Source organism: Podarcis pityusensis, assembly GCF_964106645.2.
Source record: "Podarcis pityusensis genome assembly, chromosome: 16".
In the NCBI taxonomy this organism is placed as follows: Eukaryota; Metazoa; Chordata; class Lepidosauria; order Squamata; family Lacertidae; genus Podarcis; species Podarcis pityusensis.
Window position 1 is genome coordinate 39910315 of NC_138041.1, and position 26280 is coordinate 39936594.

General features: G+C 43.5%; 1 protein-coding gene across 20 annotated transcripts in view; it reads right to left on the reverse strand.

The window, feature by feature from the left end:
• NCOR2 (nuclear receptor corepressor 2) overlaps positions 1 to 26280 on the reverse strand; it is a 359036-nt gene that overhangs the window by 249731 nt on the left and 83025 nt on the right. For all 20 annotated transcript variants that reach the window (XM_080985614.1, XM_080985620.1, XM_080985617.1 and 17 more), the window contains exon 3: positions 5544 to 5671. In XM_080985614.1, coding sequence (XP_080841740.1) covers positions 5544 to 5671 — 128 coding nt within the window. The remainder of the gene's footprint in view (positions 1 to 5543; positions 5672 to 26280) is intronic.

The following is a 26280-nucleotide window of genomic DNA, read 5'->3' on the forward strand; positions in this document are numbered from 1 at the left end:
AGTCGGCTGAGCAAGTCATGCGACTTTTAACTTGGGACATTGGGCTCGTTTCGGCTCATGGCCATCTCTATCATCCATCCAGGCAATGAAGGGGCAAAGCAGGGCCAGTGAGGGTTCTGGCTCAGCAGTCCCAAGGAGGGGCCAGAGGGCTGAAGAAAAAGGCTTGGAGGGGCCAGAGGGCTGAAGAAAAAGGCTTGGAGGGGCCAGAGGGTTCGCCATACCTGCCTACTGCCAAACAGAACTTGGATAATTGATTTCACCCCCGTTTTTGCCTTCACAAAGCCTTTGGAACATGCAACGGGTGGTATTTAGAGGGCACTGTGAGCTTCGGAACCTCAAGGGATCATAACTGCGAAACACATTCTTATGTAGATCACTGTGAAAGCTTCACTTACTGCAGAGCATGACAAACTTGCCGGGAGTGATTTTGTAGTGTTCAGGAGAAATGTTGGGAGAGGTCTTGGAGCACAAATAGTGGCCTTTGCTGTCCAAAGACACAGACACTGCAGCCCAAGGGGAGGGGAGGGAGGGAGGGAAGTTCCACACCAGGAACAAGGGGGAAAGAAAGACTGACATCCAGATTTGCTGCCTTGAGGAGCTTGCCGCCTCAGGCGGTTGCCTCACCTTGCCTGATGGGGAGGCCGGCTCTGCTGAAGCCTGGGCCGGGGAACCTTTCTCAGCCCAGGAGCCACACTCCCTTCTGGAAAAACTTCCTCTTTTTTTTTTATATTTATTGAGATTTTCCAAATGTTACAATATAAGAATGGGGAAAAAAAGAAAGGAAAAAAAAAGAAAAAAAAAGAAAAAATACAAAATACAAAATAAAAATGATTAAAAACCACTCAATTTTTCCATTACTTATTTTTCCTTAGCTTGTTTCCCGGACCTCCTCATACCTCCCTTTTTTGTATTCCAATTCAATTTGTTGGTTCAGCAAATCCTTACCCTCTTTGTTTATCCTAATCTTTGGTCTTAAAATAGTAACGTTAGATTTTTACCTATTAACAACCCATTTTTCATATTCCCTTAAAGCATTACAGCTGGAAACCACTTAATTTCTATCCAACATCATTCTAACATTCGTTAATTTTACAATATTTCTGTAGATAGTCTTTGAATTTCTTCCAATCTTCTTCCACCGACTCTTCTCCCTGGTCTCGGATTCTGCCAGTCATTTCTGCCAGTTCCATATAGTCCATCAGCTTCATCTGCCATTCTTCCAAGGTGGGTAGAATCATAGAATCATAGAATCATAGAATCCTAGAGTTGGAAGAGACCACAAGGGCCATCGAGTCCAACCCCCTGCCGAGCAGGAAACACCATCAGAGCACTCCTGACATATGGTTGTCAAGCCTCTGCTTAAATACCTCCAAAGAAGGAGACTCCACCACACTCCTTGGCAGCAAATTCCACTGTCAAACAGCTCTTACTGTCAGGAAGTTCTTCCTAATGTTTAGGTGGAATCTTCTTTCTTGTAGTTTGGATCCATTGCTCCGTGTCCGCTTCTCTGGAGCAGCAGAAAACAACCTTTCTCCCTCCTCTATGTGACATCCTTTTATATATTTGAACATGGCTATCATATCACCCCTTAACCTCCTCTTCTCCAGGCTAAACCTCCTCTTCTCCAGGTAGATCTTGTGTCTTCCAATACTTTGCAATGAGTATTCTTGCTGCCGTTGTGGCATACATAAAAAAAGTTCTGTCCTTCTTTGGCACCAATTGGCCGACTATGCCCAGGAGAAAGGCCTCTGGTTTCTTCAAGAAGGTATATTTAAATACCTTTTTCAATTCATTATATATCATCTCCCAGAAAGCCTTAATCCTTGGGCACGTCCACCAAAGGTGGAAGAATGTACCTTCAGTTTCTTTACATTTCCAGCATTTATTATTGGGCAAATGATAAATTTTTGCAAGCTTGACTAGTGTCATGTACCACCTGTATATCATTTTCATAATATTCTCTCTTAAGGCATTACATGCCGTAAACTTCATACCTGTGGTCCATAACTGTTCCCAGTCAGCCATCATTATGTTATGTCCAACATCTTGTGCCCATTTAGTCATAGCAGATTTCACCGTTTCATCCTGAGTATTCCATTTCAACAGCAAGTTATACATTTTTGACAAAATCTTAGTTTTGGGTTCTAACAGTTCTGTTTCTAATTTTGATTTTTCCACCTGGAAGCCAATTTTCTTGTCCAAATTATATGCCTCCATTATCTGATAATAATGAAGCCAATCTCGCACTATGTTTTTTAATTTCTCAAAACTCTGCAATTTCAGTCTATCTCCATCTTGTTCCAGAATTTCCCAATATTTCGGCCATTTGGCCTCCATATTGAGCTTTTTCAGAGCTTTTGCTTCCATCGGTGACAACCACCTTGGGGTTTTATTTTCCAATAAGTCCTTGTATCTTATCCAGACATTAAACAATGCTTTCCTGACAATATGGTTTGTAAATGCTTTATGTGCTTTGACCTTATCATACCACAGATATGCATGCCATCCAAATACATTGTTAAAGCCTTCTAGATCCAAAATGTCAGTGTTTTCAAGAAGCAGCCATTCTTTCAACCAGCAAAAAGCTGCTGATTCATAATAAAGTTTGAGGTCTGGCAGGGCAAATCCACCTCTTTCCTTTGCATCTGATAATATTTTAAATTTTATTCTGGGCTTCTCTGTCTTCGGTATAAGTGTGATGTACGCCTCTTTCCACGACTCTGGTGCCCTTTTCCCTTCCAATATTTCATTGCAGACTTCCTTTAAAGGTTGTAATAACCACTCTTTCAAAGATCTATAATATCTAGAAGTCAGCCCATCCGGTCCTGGAGATTTGCCTAGTTGCATGTTTTGAATGGCACCTTCTACTTCCTGTTCAGATATTTTATAGTTCAACATTAGTTTACTTTCTTGGGAGATTTTTTGTAGTCCATTTGTCTTCAGAAATCGGTCTATGTCCATTTCTTTCTGTGGCCCTTGTGTATATAGTTGTTTAAAATACCTCTGGAAACATTTTCTAATCTCGGTTGGGTTGTGTATATTCTTTCCTTCCACTTCTAAATTTGTAATAGTGTTTAATTTTTGTCTTTTTTTCATTTGCCAGGCCAGCAATTTCCCACATTTGTTAGCAGATTCAAATGTTTTTTGTCTCATTTGTGTGATTTTCCATTCTATTTCCTGGTTCATCATTTCCATATATTGTACTTGATATAACTTTATTTCTCTCAAAATCTCCTGCGACTTTGGTTTTGCTCTCAATTTCTTTTCACTCCTTCTGGAAAAACTTCCAGGGGCAACATGCCAGTGGAGGAGGAGCAACAAGAAACCTTCGTGCAGGAGCCTGGCTGCTACACACAAACACTCTCTCTAGCCTCCATTCCAGCCAAGCCAAGCACTCATGGAGGATGCGAAGAAAGCCCAGCAAGAGGAGTAACCTGGAAAGAGGGAGTGTGGCTTTCGGGGGGGGGGGAGCCTTGAGGGCCAGATAAAGATTCTTGAAGGCTAACTTTTGGCCCCCAGGCCTGAGGTTGCTCACCCCTGCCACGGCCCCAGCCGCTGTTCATGTGGCACGTGGGGTTCATTTCTGGAGCTGCGGAGCAGCCCACCAGCTATCAATCAAAAAGCTCCTCTCCTTTCCTCCCTCAGTTGCTCTCTTGCCTTTCCAGATGCAGAAGCATTTCAAGCATTTCAGCCAAAAGGAGAAGCTGGAGGAATGAGAAGCAAATGCCGCTGTTGTGCTGGTGATGAGGAGACCAAGGACTGTGAGTAAGCTGCTTTGAAAAACAGGAGTGTCTTACGAGAACTGACAGGCAGGCGAGGAAGCAGGGTGGGAGTGAAAATAAAATAAAACCGGGGCTCCAGCAGATTTCCAGTTAACAGCCATTTCTGGAGGGATGTCATTGTGGTGGCACCTTCCAAAGTACTCTGGTCAAGCACTCAACTAAGATGCCACACAAAGGGAAGGAAAAACTAACACTCAGGGCGTCAGACAGCAGATGGGCAGTGAGTCGGTAATAATCCCCCCCCCCCGCACCGTCCATTCCTCTCTGAATGTTCTCCCACCTCAACCTACTGCTCCCATCAAACATTGTAGGACTGCAACGCCGATCAGCGCCAGCCAGCATGGGCAACAGTCACAGCTGATGGGAGTTGTATTCACCAAAAAAATCTGGGGGGCAGCAGGCTGGGCAAGCTTGTTCTACTTCAGGGGTGGGGAACCTTTTTCAGCTGGAGGGCCACATTCCTTTCTCAGCAGCCTTCTGAGGGCCACATGACAGTGGTGCCCGGGCCAAAGACAAGCAGAGGAGCGCATATATTTTACCTTTCTACAGCGGGCTTGTTCCTACCGGCACCCCTCTCTAACCTCCAGCCAGGTGAAACACACACAAGGAGGGTTCAAATGCATGGCTGAGAGTCTGACAGAGGGTCCAGGGGGGCCATATTCAGACCCCAGGCCTGAGGTCTCCCACCCCTCTTCTACCCAACGCCAAGGGGTAGCCTGACATAGATAGCCCTGGTCCATGCCAGGCTTGGCCTCCTGCCCTCAACCGTTTTTCCTCCTCCCCTCAGAGACACAGCAGCAGTCTGTGCTTGCTGTTTGCTTGAATCCTCTCCTCCAAATTCACAGGCCTCCCTTGTGCCTGCCGCTCCTCCCCACCCCCTGCCAGCCCACAAGAGCCAGCTGCCTCAGCTGGAAGCCAAGCAATCGGAACCTGGGAACCCAGCCAAAGCTCTTACAGATGCGTCTAGCTTGAATCTGCGGGGGGGGGCGCTCAGCTGCATGGACGACTGCTCCTCCCCACTCCTCTGGCGAAGGAAGGGCAAGGGGGAAATGAGGGAACCGCTTCTGGTGCCAGAGAAAGCCCAAGGAATTTGCTGTGGCTAGCCCTCACCAGCACTGCAGCCTCCAGCCACCAATAAATCCAAGAAACACAAAGAGAGGGAGCGTGGGGGTGTGGGAAAGGGCCTCAAGAGGTCACCTAAGTCCACAACTGCTGCACCAAAGAAGGATTAATTAGGCTTGAGCCGCTCTTGACATATGTTTATGCAGGTCTATATTTAAAAACTTCCACTGATGGAGAAAGGAAGGAACTCCACGGCTTCTCTTTGGCAACCACTTCCAAGAAATATTGTAGATATTTTTCTGGCTATCATAGACCACAAAGCTGGGAAAGGCCACGATCAAATGATCTCACCAGGTAGATCCCATACCTGAAAGCATCCCTTGCCAACACTCATACAATTCTCCAGAAACCTCCAAAAGGAGGAAATGCTGGTTTCTGAGCTGGTTCCCATGTTCTGTGTATCCTTCAAGGTACTGGATGAACAGATCAGTTTATTTTTCTGTCCATTTTGGGTTTGTTCATTTTTGGGTCCATTTCGTGCCACTTCTGCATTAACCCTTGGATGGTGGTGGTTGTTTAAACACAAAAATTTGTATTTCAAGATTTTTGCAACCTTTCCCTACAGACCCACTTATATTGGTGCACAAAGCACTCTGCCCATAGCACTACACACGCAACCGCTCCTTGCATTCCCCTTACCTTTCATTCCCTGGCTGGAACTCCGAGAGCAAGGACGGCCTCCTCCGCTGCGGCTGCAAGATAGACCCAGGGGGAAGGTGAGAAGGGTAGTCCCTGGAATGGTGCTGATACTCCAAGAGTCCCACATCCTGAGCAAAAAGGGAGGGGGGAGAAAAGAGACAGGATTTGCAGAGGCTTTCACATAGGTTCCAGCTGCCTATTACACACTCTCAATCTTCCCCACAATAGGACTGTGTGCCCTCCACACTAAAAGCACACCCAAAAGATTCTGTAGCAAGGGAATATGCATTTTGTGACCCGCATACACTATGCAAGCTCACATCTAACAATTTCTATAATTTCTATGATTTATTCTGTTTGGGGTATTTTGCATCATTGTTTTGCCAGTGGGGGGGGGGGGGCAGGGGTGAGCAAGAAGCTTTGAAGCAAACCAAAGCCCCTCTGGAAACCACAAAAAATCTATTTTTATTATGCCACCACTCATTTTTGACAAGTATCACACATGAACTTTTCAAACTTACCTCTGCAGCCTCTAAAAACCAGAAACATGTTTGCTTTCACTCTTCTTTAACCAATAAAAGGAAGATTGGTGGGGGGAGATAATCTTATGATATAAGAAATAAACTGCTCCTGTTCCCTTATTGGGTACCAAAGAACCCATATAGAGTCCTTTTGTAGGTTCTCTATAGGTAGGAGAAAATAACAGAAACCAACTAGAGAATATTGAGAAGCAAAGCAGATAGTAAGTCTGATCTTTATTAACTGTTGCAACAGGGTGCTCCCCTCACACGCAGAAAAGGAGGATGACCCTAAACAAAGGTGTGCCCGCCCTTATAAAGACATTTTAAATTGCCCGCCCTGGAGTCCAAGACCACCCCCAGAAACATCATACCTACATCACAAAAGAGGCAGTCTACAACAGAAATCTGAATGCATTGTTTATCTTATGTGTGGCAAGTTACCTGATTGCATTATCTGGGTTTTGGCCACTCTTTTGTTATTATAACTACTTAATTCCTGAATCTAGGTCACACCCTGTTCATATCTTGAATGTGCCCTTAAGACAGGATTTGTGAGGAAAGAAACAATGGGGAGGTTTCCCACTTTGACCTTGCAGAGAAATATTTGAGGTCAATTTGTTTAGGACCTTTTCTATGGGGTTTCAGACCGGTGGTTTATATATAGTTATGAATATATATATATATATATATATATATATATATATATATGACCTTAAAATTCTTATAACAATAACAACAATGAAAGCTGACATTCCCAGAAAGTTTAGTTCTGAATCAGAGACCAACAGACCATGCAGAGCCCTGGCCATAGCGATCCATTTCTTCAGATGTTAGGAATGTATTAAACAGCCTCACACAAAGCTGACTGTCCAGCTCAGCACTGTCCACAATGACTGGAAGCGGCACTCCACCATTTCACAAAAGGGTCTCTCTCATCCCTACCTGGTGGGGTGTTGAACCTGGCACCACCTGCAAGCAAAGCAGACGCCCTACCCCTGAGCTCTGGCCTTGGCTTTCTGCAGAGGATTACCACTGAGGAGAACCTTGTCAGAAAGTCTGGAGGGCTGCTGCCAGTCAGTGCAGACAATATTGAGCTAGATGGACCATTGTAAAAGAAGAAGCAAAGTCTCAAAGTGATATTAAAAACAAGTCTTAATAGTCCGAGACACAGTGTCTTGATAGCAGAACCTGTGTCTTGTGCCCCTGAGAAGGGTTGTCAACAATCAAAATGGCCAGCCATTTTATTGTTCTGTTATTTGATCAAGACCTACACTTCAGTACCACCTTCCATTCTGCACACATGCACACACTTCCCCACCCCACCGCCAGACTATCACTATCCTGCCTTTCCTCCAAGAAGCTCAAGACGGCTCTCCCTTCCCCATTTCACCTGTTGTAAACAAAATCTGCCCTTTTCCCTTATGGGGTACCCAAGAGCCCATATAGAGTCCTTAAGTGGGTTCCCTATCGGTAGGAGAAAATAACAGAGGCCAAGCAGAGAATATTGAGAAGCAAAGCAGATAGTAAGCCTGATCTTTATTAAACTGTTGCAACAGGGTCCTCACTCCCCACACACAGGAGGGAGGAGGAACCCAGAATAAAGGTGTGCCTGCCCTTATGTAGACTTTTCAAATTGCCCACCCTCAAACTCCAGACTACCCCCAGAAACATCATACATACATCACAGAAGGGGTGTAGCCCAGGACCCCCCCCCCATACATCATAAATACATCACAGAAAGAGGTGGTTTGCAGCAAAAACCTGTCTGGCAGAAAACCTGTCAATGTTTACTGATTGGATCACCCAGCCAGGCTGGCCATTCTTTTGTAATGATAAACTCTTCATTCCTGAGCCAGGTCAAGGCTCACCCTATTCACACCTTAAATGTGCCCTTAAGGCAGGATTTGTGAGCACAGAGACAATGGGAAGGTTTTTTCATTTCCTCCCTCCTTGCAGAGAAACATTTGGTCAGTTTGGGAGAGTCAAAATGGTTTCAGGACTGTCTTCGTGTACTGTTTCAGACATATGGTTTATGTATTTATGTACGTGTTTGCCTTGTACATTTAATTTATATATTTGAGACCTTAAATTCTTATAATACACCCTCACAACAACCCTGTGAGGTAGGCCAAGCCAAGAGATTGGGACCAATCCAAGGGCCCTCAAGTGAGCTTCATAGTTGAGTGGGGATTTGGACCCTGGTCTCCCAGATTCCAGTCCAGAGCCAACAACTGGCTCTGCTTCACAACTCAAAAGGGTCCCATGGGTGATGCATCAAAGGGTTTCCTGAAGGAAGATCACTTGAAAAAGCTCTGACCTGAGCCATTTGCCATTATCTCAAGGATGTCTCTTCAAACACTCTCAGAAGGGGAATATTTGCTTCAAAGAGGGCAGGCTGGAGGTGCTATTTTATTAAAAGGCACATCCATCTCATTCCTAGACCCCTCCAAAAAGGAGAGGGCTCCCTCAGTTTAATTAACTGAAAAGCTCTCTGCCACACCTATTAAACACCTTGATACCTCAGCTGTTCCTTATTAGCCCACAGGAAAGGGAGGGGAGATGCTGTGCAAAGAACAAAGAGCAAATTATTTAGAATCTAGGCCAAAGCCACATGATACCAAGAGCAGTTTCATTAAAAAATGGAAGACCTGGCAGCTGGCAGCCATAACGGAGTCAGCGTGCAAAAATCCACGAGGAAGGTAAGTCAGTATTTTAGCCAGGCCAAAAGGGAGATTTCAAAATCTCTCTTAAAAATCCCTGAAAAGAACCTGAAAAGGGGGGGGGGGATCCTGATGTTGGGGATTTGGGGGCAGCTCTTCTTAAAAATCTTTTTACACACACCCCCACCCCCTCCTCACACATACAGCCAAGCGTATTGTGGAACCAAGATTTCATCATACACAAACCTGTTTATGAAAGGTCTGAAAGATAAAGGACCCCTGGACTACACTCTACCACATCCTTTTAAATCAGCCTTTGCCAACTTAGTGCCCTCCAGAAATGACTGGACTCTCTCCCAGTCCTACCTGGAGATGCTGGGGACTGAACACTGGACTCCCTGCATGCAAAGCAGATGCTCTACCACCAAGAATTCCACCCCAGGACTGTGAACTTAGAAAGCCTTTATTTCAGCGGAACTACTCTGATTATTACTTAAAGGTAAAGAGACCCCTGACCATTAGGTCCAGTCGTGGCTGACTCTGGGGTTGTGGCGCTCATCTCGCTTTGTTGGCCGAGGAAGGCGGCGTACAGCTGGTCATGTGGCCAGCAGGACTAAGCCGCTTCTGGCGAACCAGAGCAGCACACGGAAATGCCGTTTACCTTCCTGCCGGAGCGGTACCTATTTATCTACTTGCACGCTGACTTGCTTTCGAACTGCTAGATTGGCAGGAGCTGGGATTGAACAACAGGAGCTCACCCCGTCACGGGAATTCAAACTGCCAACCTTCTGATCGGCAAGTCCTAGGCTCTGTGGTTTAACCCACAGCGCCACCCGCGTCCCTGATTTTTACTTAGCCGAATGCAAGCCAAGGTCTCAGAGCACGGTTCATACAATTCTGGTGTTTACAGAACCAGAATTAGGCAGATGGTTGGATGGCCATCTGTCATGGATGCTTTAGTTGAGATTCCTGCATTGATGGGGGGTTGGACTGGGAGACCCTTGGGTCCCTTCCAAATTTTATTATTTCTTTTGCAAGCCCCCCCCCCCAAAGGTGCTTTCAAAAAGAAATAAAAATATAAAGTATGAGGCAATAACAATGGTACAGATGAAGCCCTCTGGGGTGTGCATTAAACATTTCACATTTTGTAAGAAGTGAAAACAGAACATCTATCAAGCAGATGGAAAGAGCAGACAAAAGACAAGCGTTATTAGCCACAAACCACAGCCTGGGTCTAGGTTATCAGATGCATAATCTTTTTGCATGGACAGCAAAAGTCTTCCTTTTCTTGGTCACGCTGAGCTCCTGCTCTGAACATGAGCTGTGCACACTTGCACACCAGACATTCAGAACTGCTCCACTTCATAGCAGCTTGCACCCAAAAGGCACCAAACAGAAACCATTCCGTAGTTTTCTAAGTTCACAGTCCTGGGGTGGAATTCTATGCTGCGCCATTACCAATGTTCCAATTGCACAAATGTTTCAGCTTACCCCCCCCCCCTCCCTTGTTCTCTCAACTCCCTCAAGCCAATTTCAGGAAGGTGGGGGGAGGAAAAACCTGTATCCCTGGTCAGTAACTTAGGTCACCTCTACTTTGCAGGAGGAATTCCATTGCCCTAGCATGATAAACCCACTTTAAAAAAAAAATGGTTAGAAAAGTGACAGGAAAATGCACTGCAAGTTGTGGGATGAACAGACAGTTAGCAGAAAAGATGTGCAAGCACGTTGCAAGTGAATCAGGATGAATGCTCATAGTAGTATAAACCTCTCCGCAAAAAAATTCTAAATAAAAGCTCAATAAAGACTGGACACAGTCTAATCTCCAAGTAAACTTTCTGCAAGCAAATCATGTCATCTGAACGGGTACTTAATACACACAAGCACCATGTTTTGAATTAAGGCAAGAACAAAGACCCTTTGGCCTTACAGACACAAACTGTAACTGATGTGGTTGCTGCTTAGAATAGCCTCCCTCAACTTTGACCCCTCTGTTTGGACTAGGAAGACCATCGGCCTCAGCCAGCATGGCCAATGTGTCCAGGACGATGGGAGTCCAGCAACATCTTGAGGGCCCAACACCAGGGGAGAGCTCTGTTCTCAGACACGCTGAATGATCTTGTGGGAACCTTGCGAAATGCACTCTGCTTCTCTGCCCACATCTAAACAAATCATGCCACCCAAAAACAATTCTTCAGGTTGCTTATACAAGACCCCAAGCTTCCCTTGCCACACCTCTTCATGGGAACTTAGGAGGCTGCCTTATCCTGACTCCACGGAGCTCAGGGTATCAAGCAGTGGTCTCTCCCAACCCTATCCAGACCTTCTGCATGCAAAGCAGTGGCGGAGCTACAGCATTTCCAAGCGCAATGAGCAAGTGCAGCTGGGAGAAGCCACCATCTTTCATCCACTTTTGGCATTTGGAGCAGGGAAGCATTCTATGAATGGGAGGCTGGGATTAAAATAACTAATTTTCCTGGCATCCCAAGAAGGAGAAATCTTTAAAATACTTTTCTTTTGTCTCCCCGCCCTTCTCTCTCTCTTGCTTTCTTTCCACCAAGTAACTGTAAAATATATATTATTACTTGACAGCCCCAAAAGCTCAGCTTTGATATTTCCTGACATTTCTGTCTTCATGGGGGGCTCCCAGATGGAACCGGACCACCAGTGTGCCATCCCGGCTTGCCTTTTCCTTGTTCTTATCCTACCGCCACCACAATAAAATCTTGTTTGTAACAGAGCAGAGGGCCACGCTGAGTCCAGCCAAAAGGAGGAGAAAGACGACATGGTGATATCTGTAGAAGAACCAATTGAGTCAATCCTGAAAGTATTACAAGAGATAAACAAATTTGGCAAGGTAGCAGGTCTTAAGATTAATAAAGATAAAACCAAACTCTTGGTTAAAAATATGAATGATGAGAGTAAAAATATATTACAAGATGTGTCTGGATTAGAGACTGAAAGGAAGGCTAAGTATTTAAGTGTAAATCATATAGATCTGTATAAAGATAATTATTTTAAAATTATTTATTTATATATAAATAAAAATCAAGCAGTTTGTATTTTTTCTAAATAAATAAATAAAACACATGCTGCCGGGAGAGGAATTGTAAACAGTAAGGTCAGAAGAAAAATGGACAGAGAAAAGCACAAATGGTGATAATTACATTTTTAACAGTGACCATTCATGAATACACCATGCTAATAACACAACCAGTACTGGTAAGCCATTAGCATATGTAATGTGATGAAAATCCATTGTGCTGATTCAATCCGCAAGGGATAGCATTTGAACCTCTTGATTAATTATCATTCAGCAGTTTTCAAGTCTTTCTCTGAAGCTCCCCTCTGCTACTTTGGCCACTGTAAGGTCAGTTGCTGAGGGCCTCAGAAGCTGAATTGTTCCCCAACTTGTTTTTCAATACTGCCATTTCTGATACCAATTTTACATCCAATTATTGTCTTGCGCTGAGACTGTTTCTCCTATGTAGAATACAGAAGGTCACTGTCAGCACTTTCAGAAAATGAGCAGGTAAATGAACCTCTGATGATGTAGATGACATTATTAGGTCCCATAAAAGCGTTGCCATGACATGGGGAACAAAGTTGGCATCTGGATCTGCTAATGTGACCTGCTAGTTAAATAGCTGTTCTAGGTTGGGGGTGGGGAGCAGGACTGTGTCAAAGCAAACACAGGTCCCTGTAAAAGAGAAGCATCCTTGTCTAGGATGGGCTGTAGGTAACTGAGGATACCTTTCCAGGGCTTTAGTGTCTGTGGTTGTAAATCACTTTGAATCATTTCTGTGAGTAAAATGACCAATAAATATTAATAATAAAAATGGCAAGAACTGGGAGCTGTGACAACGGGTCCCTTTTTATTCATGTTAATAAATTAAAAAATGAATAAAGGGCAAAACTACCATATTGACTGAAACACCCTGTCAAAAAACTGGGGTCGTCCAATACACGGGTAGTGGCATTTGCGGGGGGGGGGGGAGCAGCACGCCTGCCCGCCTGCTGGTTGGTGGGAGCGCAACTTCCCCTGATGCAGGAAACGACCTAGGGAGTGTTTCCTGCCCGCAGCTGCATTGGGGGGAGAAGCTCAACAACTCTGGGCCATCTCCCCTCACTTTCTTAAAACTGAGTCCCATAAATAGGGGGGGTGTCTTATACATGGGCACGCCTTATAGATGGAGAAGTACGGTATTTCCACAAATTTAGCACAGGTCTCTTAGTGATATGGGTGCCAACCAATAAGTAGCACCCACACCAAACCTCCACAGCAAACTTGCATAACTCATCTTTTCCCTGACTTTGTGGCTAACATTAAAATCTCAACTGACTCACTTCCCTCTCCCAACCATTTCTGCTTACCCCTACTCATTGAAAATCTGTGCACACACCCTAAAAACAAAGGGGGGAAAGTAATACCCTTCAAGCACTATTTTCTTCAGGGAGAGATAAGTCTACTATTGCAGGAAGCCACATGGAGTCCTGCCTGGGTGTCCTGCATGGACACCAAAGGCAGGAGACTGAGCAAGATCAAGACTCATGGTTTTTTGGTTTTAAAAAAATCAACAAAGGAAAAGCAGCACTAGAAAGATGAAGAAATTAAGGAAAGTCCCAACTCTCTGAGTTCTGGCAAGAAGACCAACTTCCCAAAAAGCAACTGCCATCTACAGAATAAAACCACAGCAACTGCAACAACATAGATGTAAACTTGTCTGCCAGAACTTCCTTTGTGCCCCACATAGTTATTAGTTGCAGCATTACACTTGTTTCCTGACTTCATTTCAAGGAGTTTGGGGGCAGCCTGGGAGTCTCGCATCCACACCTCAGGCAGACCTCCTGCCTCCTTCACTTCAATGATGTTAAATGGACTATTCAGACCAGCCAACCTGTTGCCATCCACGTTTCAGGCTACAACACCCATCTTTCCTAAATACTGGTAAAGCTGGCTGAGACCAAAGAGAGTTGTAGTCCAAAACATCAGGAACAAAACAGGCTGGAAAAGGCTGGTTCGGGTCACAGCACACAGGCAGGTCCCCATTGTGAACCCTTAAGCTTCAGGCTTGTTCCGTGCAACAGCAGCCAGTCCTTTGTGGTAGTCAAACTGGGTTCTTCTGTCTCATCAGAACAGACAGAGAGCCGGCTGGATCAGGCCAATGGCCCATCTAGTCCAACTTTCTGTTCTGACAGTGGCCAACCAGATGCCTCGGTGGGAAGCCTACAAAGAGGACCTGAGCACAACAGCACCTTCCCCACTGGTGATTCCCAGCATCTGTAATCCAGAGGCATATTGCCATTGACAGCGAAGGAAGAACAGTGTGGCTCATAACCACCAACAACATGATCCTCCAAGAATTTGTCTAATCCTCTTTGAAAGCCATCCAGGTTGGCAGCCATCTTGTGGGAACAACTCCCCTAGTTTAACAATGAGTTGTGTGAAGCAGTACTTCCTTTTGTCTGTCCTGAGTCTTCCAACATCCAGCTTCCTTGGGTGTCCCCAAGTTTTAGGACTAGAAAGAGAGAAAGAGAGAAAGAGCTTTCCTCCACCACTTTCTCCAGGACATGCCTAAGCGGTGATCACACCAAGCTTCCCCTTAACTGTTGTATTCCCAGTTTTGGTGAATTTGCTCCTACGGTCATCACGACAAGCCACATTTGCATCCAGCCTTTCCTCCAAAACATGCAAGAGCTGTATGGTTGGGGAAGTCCCTTCTGAAAGGAGCTTGGCCCTTACATTACAGTCTTCCAAGCAGTCTTTGCCAAACTAGCACTCTCCGGGAGTTTGGACTTCAACTCACACCAGCCTCACCAGCATGGCTAGGCTAGCTAGGGCTGATGGGAGTTGTAGTTCAAAACCATTGGAAGGCGCCTAGTTTGAGTAGGCTGTCTTAAAGACTTATTTTTTCAGTGCTGCCTTTCCCAAAAAGTAAAGCTGGCTCATGTGATCAGAGCTGATTTCTAACTGTTACGTATACCAGTCTGAAATGCCTATGCATCCAACGTGGTCCTAAAAGGCTGACTGTGAATGCTTAAACAAATGTAGGAAACTCTCTCATTTCAATCTCATGAGATCACTGTGAGGTCCAGGACTGTTCAGTAACCTTCACAATCAGGCAGGGAATTTAACTTGGGTGTCCCTGGTCTAAGCGCAGCATTTCATGTGCTACAGCCACAGGTCAGCACAATACATTTAAGGGAGCTTGTGAAGGGACTCAAGTATTCCCAAGGGTTTGACATCTTGAAATTTATCAACGGAGGGCAATGGCTCCAGCACTAATGCATGGAGACCTCTAAGATAGCAGCACTGTATTTCAAAACAGACGGGCCCGTTTGCGCAAGAACTGGCCACACAGTGGTTTTTTCCAGAGGTTTAAGGCTACTGCCAAAATATGTGGTGGTGCTCATTAGTTTAGAGAGAGATTAGACAAACGTATGGAAGATAGGTCTATCAGCTGCCAGAAAACATAATGGAAACTCCATGCACAAAAGCATTATGCACAGTTGTACCTTGGATCCCAAACGCCTTGTGAGTCAAACATTTTGACTTCCGAATGCTGCAAACCCAGAAGTGAGTGTTCCGGTTTGCAAATGGAACGGAACTTCCATGTCTTCCGATTGGCTGCAGGAGCTTCCTGCAGCCAATTGGAAGCCGCACCTTGGTTTCCAAACATTTGAAAGTTGAACAGACTTCCAGAATGGATTCCGTTCGACTTCCAAGGTACGACTGTATCTGAAAATCAGTTGCTGGGGGGCAACTGGAGGGCTCTCCTTCCTGTACAGCCAGCTTGTAGACTTCCATAGCTGCGAAGAGTTGTAGCTCAGTGGGAGAGCATCTGCACTGCAAGCAGGAGGCCCCAGTCTCTATCCCTGGCATCTCCATGTAAGGCTAGGAATATGGAGAGCTGCTGCCAGTCAGTGGACCAACGTTCTGAGTCAGTATAAGGCAGCTTCCTGTGTTCCCGGAGGCAGCCAACCCACTTTAGGAAGCTGGTTGCTGGACTGGGGGGAACTCTGACCTGCCCTTGCAGGCCTCTTCTTACATTCACAGAAAAAACCTGGGTGTGGGTGGGTGTAAAGCTCATTGCATGTGACTGATAGAGGAATGTGCAGGAGAGGAGAACTGACCAATGACTGACCATTGAACTTTCATGTGCAGGTCAAGGATGGTCAACAGAGGCTCCAAAATCTGGAGTACCGTATAAACAAAACATATGCAATATGCTTCCAAAGCTCATTGCACACACTGCTCTTCTCCTTCCATGACAACTACATCTTTGACATATGCACGGTAATCTCCACACATATTATAATTCAACAGATTAGCGCCTGGAACTCTGTCGTAATAGGCTACACAAAATGCACAGTAGTGTAAACATGTCTGTAAGACACATTTTGATCTAAAGAAAATTCTGATGGGAGTTATTATTACTTATTTAGCCAAAACAACTGGAGGGCTCCAGCTTGGCAAAGGAATCAGTGCATCATTAAAGAAACAAGAATTATTCAAATAGGAATCCACACAGCTACACTGAAAATATGCAACACCTGGAATCCTTCTAAATCAAACCTTAGGTAAAGGTAAAGGGACCCCTGACCATTAGGTCCAGTCGTGACCGACTCTGTGGTTGCGGCGCTCATCTCTCTTCACTGGCCGAGGGAGCCGGCGTACAGCTTCCGGGTCATGTGGCCAGCATGACTAAGCCGCTTCTGGCAAAACCATTAAGCATGGAAACGCCGTTTACCTTCCCGCTGGAGCAGTACCTATTTATCTACTTGCACTTTGACGTGTTTTCGAACTGCTAGGTTGGCAGGAGCTGGGACCGAGCAACGGGAGCTCACCCCGTCGCGGGGATTCAAACCGCCGACCTTCTGACCGGCAAGTCCTAGGCTCTGTGGTTTAACCGCGTCCCTAAATCAAACCTTACATCCATCACTAATGAGGGTCAGGCCAATTTTTATTTTCCTGGTGTGGAAGACATTTCTGGGAGCAAGCCAGAGGCAGACAACTACACAAAATCACCAAGGCTTGTCCCTGCTTTTCATTTTTTAAAATTCATATTACTCAGTCAAAATAAATTAAAAAATTAAAAAATTGTCCAGTAGCACCTTAGAGACCAGCTAAGTTTGTTCTGGGTATAAGCTTTCGTGTGCATGCACACTTCTTCAGATACCATTTCGACTGTGTCAGACCAACATGGCTACCTACCTGAATCTAGAATCATTTTTACTCAGTTTTTAAAATTCGTATTTTCAGCATTTTAAAAAAAGAAGGGGTTCTCTTCCATTCTTTGCCACATTCAAAGAGAGATTTCTGGGAAATCCTTCTGCCCTAAACAACCTCAGGTGGGCTGGACTCATTTGAATACAATAATTAAATTGCCTTTTCTGGAAAAAAGAGAATGGGGAAGAACAGGAAAGAAAAGTGGGATAGTACCTATTTTAGTATTTTTCTTTTTTTTTTTGAAAATGATATTTATTGAAGTTTCAAAAAAAGGTTACAAAAATAGGAAAAAGAAAAGAAAAAAAAGAAAAAATACAAAATACAGAAAAGTAAAAGCATTTAAAAACAAATCAGTCTTTCCATGTCTTGTCTTTCATTTACTTATTTCTCTGACCTCCTCACACCTCCCTTTTTTGTATTCCAATCCAGTTAGCTAATTCAGCAAATCCTTTCCCTCTTTGTTTTTATCCTAATCCTTTAACTTAATATATTGTAACTTTAGATTCTCACCTGTTAACAATCCATTTTTACATACTCCTTTGTAATATTGCTGCTAAAACCACGTAACTTCATTCTGACATCGTTCTAACATTCATTGATTTTACAGTATTTCTGTAAATAGTATTTAAATTTCCTCCAATCTTCTTCCACCGACTCTTCTCCCTGGTCTCGGATTCTGCCAGTCATTTCCGCCAGTTCCATATAGTCCATCACCTTCATCTGCCATTCTTCCAGAGTGGGTAGATCTTGTGTCTTCCAATACTTTGCAATAAGTATTCTTGCTGCTGTTGTAGCATACATAAAAAAAGTTCTGTCCTTCTTTGGCACCAATTGGCCAACCATGCCCAGGAGAAAGGCCTCTGGTTTCTTAGGGAAGGTATATTTAAATACCTTTTTCATTTCATTATAGATCATCTCCCAGAAAGCCTTAATCTTTGGGCACGTCCACCAAAGGTGAAAGAATGTACCTTCAGTTTCTTTACATTTCCAACATTTATTATCGGGCAAATGATAGATTTTTGCAAGCTTGACTGGGGTCATGTACCACCTGTAGATCATTTTCATAATATTCTCTCTTAAGGCATTACATGCCGTAAACTTCATACCTGTGGTCCATAACTGTTCCCAGTCAGCCATCATTATGTTATGTCCAACATCTTGTGCCCATTTAATCATAGCAGATTTCACTGTTTCATCCTGCGTATTCCATTTCAACAGCAAGTTATACATCTTTGACAAAATCTTGGTTTTGGGTTCTAACAGTTCTGTTTCCAATTTTGATTTTTCCACCTGGAAGCCAATTTTCTTGTCCAAATTATATGCCTCCATTATCTGATAATAATGAAGCCAATCTCGCACTTTATTTTTTAGTTTTTCAAAACTCTGCAATTTCAATCTGTCTCCCTCTTGTTCCAAAATTTCCCAATATTTCGGCCATTTGGCCTCCATATTGAGCTTTTTCAAAGCTTTCGCTTCCATCGGTGACAACCACCTTGGGGTTTTATATTCAAGTAGGTCCTTGTATCTTATCCAGACATTAAACAATGCTTTCCTGACAATATGATTTTTAAATGCTTTATGTGCTTTGACCTTGTCATACCACAAATATGCATGCCATCCAAATACATTATTAAAACCTTCTAAATCCAAAATGTCTGTGTTTTCAAGAAGTAGCCACTCTTTCAGCCAGCAAAAAGCTGCTGATTCATAATACAGTTTAAGGTCTGGCAGGGCAAATCCACCTCTTTCCTTTGCGTCCGTTAGTATTTTAAATTTTATTCTAGGCTTCTTGCCCTGCCAGACAAATCTAGAAATATCTCTCTGCCACTTCTTGAAACAATCCATTTTGTCCAAAACTTGCAATGTTTGAAACAAGAACAACATTCTAGGCAATACATTCATTTTTATCGCAGCAATACGGCCTAGCAGTGAAAGCTTCAAATTTGACCAAATTTCTAAATCTTTTTTCACTTCAGCCCAGCATTTTTCATAATTGTCTTTAAATAGGTTCCCATTTTTAGCTGTCATGTTAATCCCCAGGTATTTCACTTTCTTAACCACTGTTAAACCTGTCTCATTCTGAAACCTCTCTCTCTCAATCGCTGTTAAATTTTTCTCTAAAACCTTTGTTTTTAACTTATTCAGTTTAAATCCTGCAACCTGACCAAATTCTTGAATCAGTTCCAAAACTCTTTTGGTACTAGATTCTGGCTCCTGTAATGTCAATACTAAGTCATCTGCAAATGCTCCCAATTTGTACTGTTTAGCTCCGACTTGTATACCTTTAACCAACTGGTCCCTTCTAATCATATTCAACAGGACCTCCAGGACCGATATAAAGAGCAATATATATATGAAGACCGATATAAAGGGCAACCTTGTCGTGTCCCTTTTTCTATCTTAAATTCCTCCGTCACCACGTTGTTAACAATTAATTTAGCCTTTTGTTCTGAATAAATTGCACTTATACCGTTTCCAAAGCCTTGACCTACCCCCATCCCCTGTAGATTCTTCTTCATAAAACTCCAAGAAATGTTGTCAAAAGCTTTGTCCGCGTCCACAAATATCAAAACTGCCTTGGTATTAATATTCACTTGTAATTTTTCTAAAATATTGATTATGTTTCTCATGTTATCAGACAAGTGTCTACCCGGGAGAAAGCCTGCTTGGTCTTTATGAATCTCTTCCATTAACACTTTTTTTAGTCTTTTAGCCAAAATGTCTGCAAAGATTTTATAATCCACATTAAGCAGTGATATAGGGCGGTAGTTCTTAAGCTGCGTCTTTTCAGTCTCTGTTTTCGGTATAAGTGTAATATACGCTTCTTTCCACGACTCTGGTGCCCCTTTCCCATCCATTATTTCATTGCAGACTTCCTTTAAAGGTTGTACTAACCATTCTCTTAAAGATCTGTAGTATCTAGAAGTCAGTCCATCCGGTCCTGGAGATTTACCTAATTGCATATTCTGAATGGCACCTTCTACCTCCTGTTCAGTTATTTTATAATTCAGCATTAATTTATTTTCTTGAGAGATTTTTTGTAATCCATTTATTTTCAAAAATCGGTCTACATCAATTTCTTTCTGTGGCCCTTGTGTATATAGTTGTTTAAAATACCTCTGGAAACAGTTTCTAATCTCAACTGGGTTCAGTATATTCTTTCCTTCCACTTCTAAATTTATAATAGTATTCAGTTTTTGTCTTTTTTTCATTTGCCAAGCCAGCAATTTCCCACATTTATTAGCCGACTCAAATGTCTTTTGTCTCATTTGTTTAATTTTCCATTCTATCTCCTGATTCATCATTTTCATGTATTGTACTTGATATAACTTTATTTCTCTCAAGATCTCTTGCGACTTTGGTTTTGCTCTCAATTTCTTTTCACTTTCCTTTATTTTCTCCAATATTTTATCTTTCTTCTCATTTTGAATTCTCTTCTTTATTGCATTCTGTTGTATCAAGAACCCTCTCATAACAGCTTTGCTTGCGTCCCAGATTACTCTTTTTTCGACATTAGTGTTCATATTTGTCTCAAAATAGTCTCTCAAGGTTTTTTGGGCCTTCTTAGTCACTTCTTCATCTCTAAATAAGGTGTCATTCATCCTCCATCTGAAGGAGCCAGTTGGTGTTAGTTTCATCTCCATCTTCACAGCATTATGGTTGGAGCAGGTTTTTGGGCAGATTTCCACTTTTCTTGTCTTTGGTGCCATTCCTCTAGTTACCCATATTTGGTCAATTCTTGTCCATGTCATTTTGGCTTCAGAGAAGAAGGTTCCCTCTCTAGCCAAGGGATTCTTTGTTCTCCAGATATCAACTAAGTCCAAATTGTCTGTCATCTCGAAAAGGGTTTTCGGTAGTCTGCCATCCTTAGTGACTACCTGTCTTTGTGCCTTGTCCATATGTGTAGATACCACTCCGTTCATATCTCCCATCAAAATCACATTATAGTCCAAATAGTCCTTCAAGGTCTCATGCAACTTTTTAAAGAATTCAGATTTCCCCTCATTTGGTGCGTAAACTCCTACTATTAAGAATTTCTCTCCTTGTATTTGAATTTCAGTTGCCACAAATCTTCCTTGGTCATCTTTAAAGATAAATTTCGGTGATAGTCTCCCCTTTGCATAAATCACTACTCCTCTTTTTTTAACTTTATCCGATGAGATAAACTCCTGGCCTAGTTTTTTATTAATCAATACTTTTCTATGTAGCCTTATCACATGTGTTTCCTGTAGACAAATCAAGTCCAATTGTTCCTTTTTTAATAAATGAAACACACCTTTCTTTTTCTGGGGGGAGTTGAGACCATTACAATTCCAGCTTAATAGTTGCAGAGCCATGATGTAGTTACTTTACTTTTCCTCCAACTGCACCAAGTGCCTGTTCCTGCTCTGTCGGTGGTATCACCTTCTCTGGGCAGTCTTTTAATCCAAAAGGTAGTTTTGCTATGTCTAATATTCCTCTTTCTAGTGCTCTTAACTCTTCTCCAGATTCTTTCTGCAGGTCTTCTCCATGGTCTTTCAAAAATCTTTCTTTGTCGTCCACTGATCTTATTTTTATCTTTCTTCCTTTGAAGCTAAAAGATAGGCCTTGGGGAAATTCCCACCTAAAGATGATTCTGTTGCTTCTCAACAGGCCAACCAAATCTCCATAATTGGACCTAAGGTCCAAAAGATATTTCGGAATGTCTTTAAATATCTCCACTTTTGACTGATGTATTTCCAAAGTCTTCTGAAAGTGCAGACTCAAGATTTTGTCTCTCTCCTCTTTTGTTTGGAGGGTGATCAAACAGTCTCTCACCCTGTTCTTCTTCCCTCCTCTTCCAAGCCTGAAAGCACTCACTATCTTAAAATCTTCCTTCTTCAAATCTGGGTCCCAAAAGTCTGCAAATTCCTGCATAAGAAAGTCAGTCAGATTGTCTTTCTCAAGTTCAGGTACGGCCCTGATCCTCAAATTCGTTTGTTTCTCCTTCAATTCAATCATAGACAGTATCGACCTGTGGTCTTCAAGTTGCCTGTGTATCGGTGGTATCTTTTCTTCTACAGCAACTGCTATTTCCTTTGCTTCTTCAGCTGTCTTTCGGGTCAAAGTAGATTCCGGTAGCAGTTTCTCAATAGTTTCTGTATTAGTATTTACCTTCTGTCCCAAATTGTTGATACTTGTAGTATTTTGATCAATTTTGATTGATGCTTCAGCTACTTGTTTACTTAGTTTTTCCAGAGATTCATTAATTTTACCTAATGCCTGAGCTAAAACATCTTCGGATGCCATTCCTTTAGGTTTAGGTTGTACAAATGCAGCCCCTGATGATGCAGAGGGGCCAGATGTTGATGCTCTTCGCTGCAGCCCAACGTCTGGGCGAAAAGATCTGCCAGACCTCGTTGTTTTTTCCTGTGGCAAATCTGCCATAACACTCTAGTTAAAGCCCAAGGTCAGTCCCACGGCCAGAATTTGTTTTGAAGTGGAAAATTCCCCTGGCCCAGTTGTAATTGTAATAGTTTCAAGCTTCCTCTAGGGGGATACAGTAGCAGTCAGAAGTTGTTGCCTTAAAAAAAATAACCTTTTTTAATCCCCCAATTCACAAAATAGACAACAGTTTCAATCTCAGTTATTTTCCAGTTACTTTAAAACCAGGAAAAGCTAGCCGGAAACATTGTATCTCCCTTGCAGAGTTAGCTGTCAAAAAGTACTCTATTCACCAACAGCGCATTTCACAGTACGGCATTCTTATTGTCCATTGGCATCCCGTTCCCAGGTTTTAAGCAGTGGGTTTTAGCTTCCTTTCCTCTCTTTTTGCAGGGAAATACAGTTCACGCCTTTCCCCCCTCCTCTCCTGCAGCCAAGGGGGGAGATCACTTGTTTTGATGTTAGAATTGTAGTCCTTTTCAAGCGTCTTTCAAAGTTTTAGCTTACACGTTCGTTGCTTTACTCTATTTACAAAGAACGGAAGGCAGACTTCCTGTTTATGCCTCCCCGCTTCGGTATCAAATTACGTCTTTGTTCTCATTTTTTTCCGAAATTAACCTACTCACAGGTAGTTGTTTTGTAGCCAAATTGTCACAGGAAAAAGGTAGCGCTCTCCGGTAACGGCTGTGCGGCTTCGCTCCACGGAAGAAGCAGTTGACTCTCAGCACCGCGCCACTTCCCCGCTTCACTCCGGAGCCCGTATTTGAGCTCCTTTGCAGATTGGGGGGGGGCGCAAAAGGTGCCCGCCGAGTCCCACGGTCACAGGCTTCACCCGCCTGTGATTTTTTCAAGGGTCCCCGCTTCGCCGTAGCAGAACAGACCCGATTCCCGTAGAGCCAGTCCCTCTGGATCAGAGGGAGTCCGCCATTACCGATGGCGCCACCCCTATTTTAGTATTTTTCTAGCTCTCAGGAGTGTTATCATGTTCACCGCATTGTCCAGCATAAAAGCCTGTGTGTCAACCTAGAGGTGTGTGTCAGGATGCAGGAGAAGATACCGTATTTTTCACTCTATAACACGCACCAGACCATAACACGCACGTAGTTTTTAGAGGAGGAAAACAAGAAAAAAAATATTCTAAACGAAATAGTGGATATATGATTTTTGTGGTTCGTGCTGTGGCCACAGACATGTGATCTGACAGTGAGTTTGGAGTAGCCCAATGCAAAAATCCTGAGGATCCATGTGAATCCATGCTTTGTAACCACGGAGGAGGGAAGGAAGGGGAACCATGGATCCTCTGCTCACGACTGCAGCAGATCCCCCCCGCCACCCACAGGCATTCGCTCCATAACACACACAGACATTTCCCCTTACTTTCTAGGAGGAATAAAGTGAGTGTTATGGAGCAAAAAATACGGTAGCTAAATGGTGGCCTCCCAGGCTGTGCACAGAGGAGGTCCCTGGTTCAAACCCCAGCATCTCCAGATTTAAAAATATACAGTGGTCCCTCGGGTTACGAACTTAATTCGTTCCGGAGGTCCGTTCTTAACTCGAAACTGTTCTTAACCTGGGGCGCACTTTCGTTAAAGGGGCCTCCAGCTGCCACCGCGCTGCTAGCACGCAATTTCTATTCTCATCCTGGGGCAAAGTTCTCAACCCAAGGTAACTCTTCCGGGTTAGCGGAGTTTGTAAAATTTAAATCAAATCCACCCTGTGATGCATATCTACAAGGAGTGTCACCAACATGAAAAGTCTGGAAAGCTCTGCCCGAGAGCACGGTATGTATAAAATTTGTCTTCCTCATCTATCAGTTGGTCCTAGGTCAATACACCTGTTACCATTCAGTTTTCCCATATTACCATCTTTTTCCCAATTATTGAAGTAGGATTTCCCCAGAGAGTAAACTTTAGCGTGTGAAAATGGATCAAATTTATTTTTATTGGCCAATATATTCAATATCTTTCTAACTGACCTAATTGTTCCAAGAGTTGTTGGAACTTTCAAATATTTTGATCCTAATACTGTCCATCCAATCAAGGGCATTATATATGTATATTCTAAGGTTGCACAATTTTGGAGATTAAGACCATCAGCAGGTCTCCAATGCCTGATACTTGTCAATAAACAAGTAATAAATAATAAATAAATCCACCTTCCTTAATGTGTAATTTGCAAATTGTGGCAGCATGCGGGGGGGGGGTGTCTTTCCCATTACCTGTTACCTGGTGCTTGACTTTTCTTCAACTAGAGAGGCCAGGGATTGAACTATAAGACCTTCAGCATGCAAAAGGATGCCCCAGACCACTGAATTCTAGTCCCTTGAGGGAAGCACTGAAAGTGCAGCAGTAAATGTGTTTGCCAAATAAGACCATCTGCAGCTGTTCAATTTCCCTGCTTCTTCTTCCTAATCAGTGGGAAAGCCATTTGCAATGGAAAAGTTCAGTACTGCAGCAGCCGAGCAATAGGATCTGCCACAAACAAATAGGTACAAAGCCAACATTGCTCTCTGTGAATCATTTATAGCAGCACAGAGTAAATGGAGCTGCAGAACACCAGTGCGTACCTGTATGCTACAAAGAGCCAAAGACTATAGTATCATCACAGGGAAATAGACATTAAAACAGTGGAGACATATTTAGGTCCACTTAGGAGAAATCCTCCATCCTTGGCAAACAGATGTTCCCTATTAAGGCAGCAAGGGGAAGCTCAGTCCCAAGAGGGCCTGTTTTACATGCAGAAGGTCCCGGGTTCAAACCTTGGCATCTCTGAGTAGGGCTGGGAGAGACCCCTGGCTGAGAGAGCCACTGCCAGTCACTACAGGCAAAAGCTGAGCAAGATGGAGCAATGGTCTGAACATGGCATAAGGCAACAAACTATGTTCCTAAGGAACTAGAAAATCTAGTGGTAGGAACACGACACCTCTTGTCTCTGCACTGCCATGGTGGCTTGCCAACTCTTTGTCCAAATGGCAGTACTAGTGGGGATCAAGTGACCCTAATCAGCCAATGGAGTCCCACCTGTAACTATAAATCGTCTGATTCTGGCCCAGTTTCTCAGTCCGTGCAATTCGCTACTCTGAGCAAGTTGAGCTTCCAGAATATTTGACCCTGCTTGCCAGCTTGGCTGGTTGGCTGCATTCCAGAGCCCGAACCCAGACCATCACCATAAGCTAGCTGGTCCAACTAAAACTCCCACATTGCTTCCAAAAACATTCAAGGGTTTTGCTCGGCCTTTGCGGAAAGCAAGTTCCAGGAAAGAGCCACAACTTGCAAGGATAACTATCCATGTCCGTTTACTGATCTGTTAATAATATTATTATTAAATATTGCTCAGCGCTTGTTATCAAGCAGCTACAACAGGCTACATCTCACCAGCATTCCAAAAATGATTGCCACCAGCAATGTTTTTGCCTGATTGTTTTCGCCTGGCTGAAATGTGTCCTCGAATTCTTGCCTGCCTGGATTAGGGATTGAGAAATACAATACTTCTTCATGCAACAAACACTGGAATTTGCTCCCAAGAGGCAATGATGGCCACCAACTTTAGAAGGGTTTAGAAGAGAATTAGACAAACTCATGGAGAGAGAGCTATCACTGGCTACTAACCATGACGGCCGGTGCTCTGTTGGAGGCAGCAATGTTTATGAATACCAGGAACCCACAAGTGGGGAGAGTGTTCTTGCGCTCATGTCCTGCTTGCTGGTTTTCCGCAGACACCTGGTTGGCCTCGATGAGAACAGAATATTGGACTAGATAGATAGGCCACTGTGCATCTGTTGTGCATCTGTTGTTGCACCCTCTTTTTCTTCTGGCCCCACCCATCACCAGCATATGGCCCCCAAAATGTGTTCTTGGTCTGGAAAGGGTTCCTTAGCCCTGTCTTACGCAGTTAATAGCTACAGGAACCCTTCCAAAAACAGAATT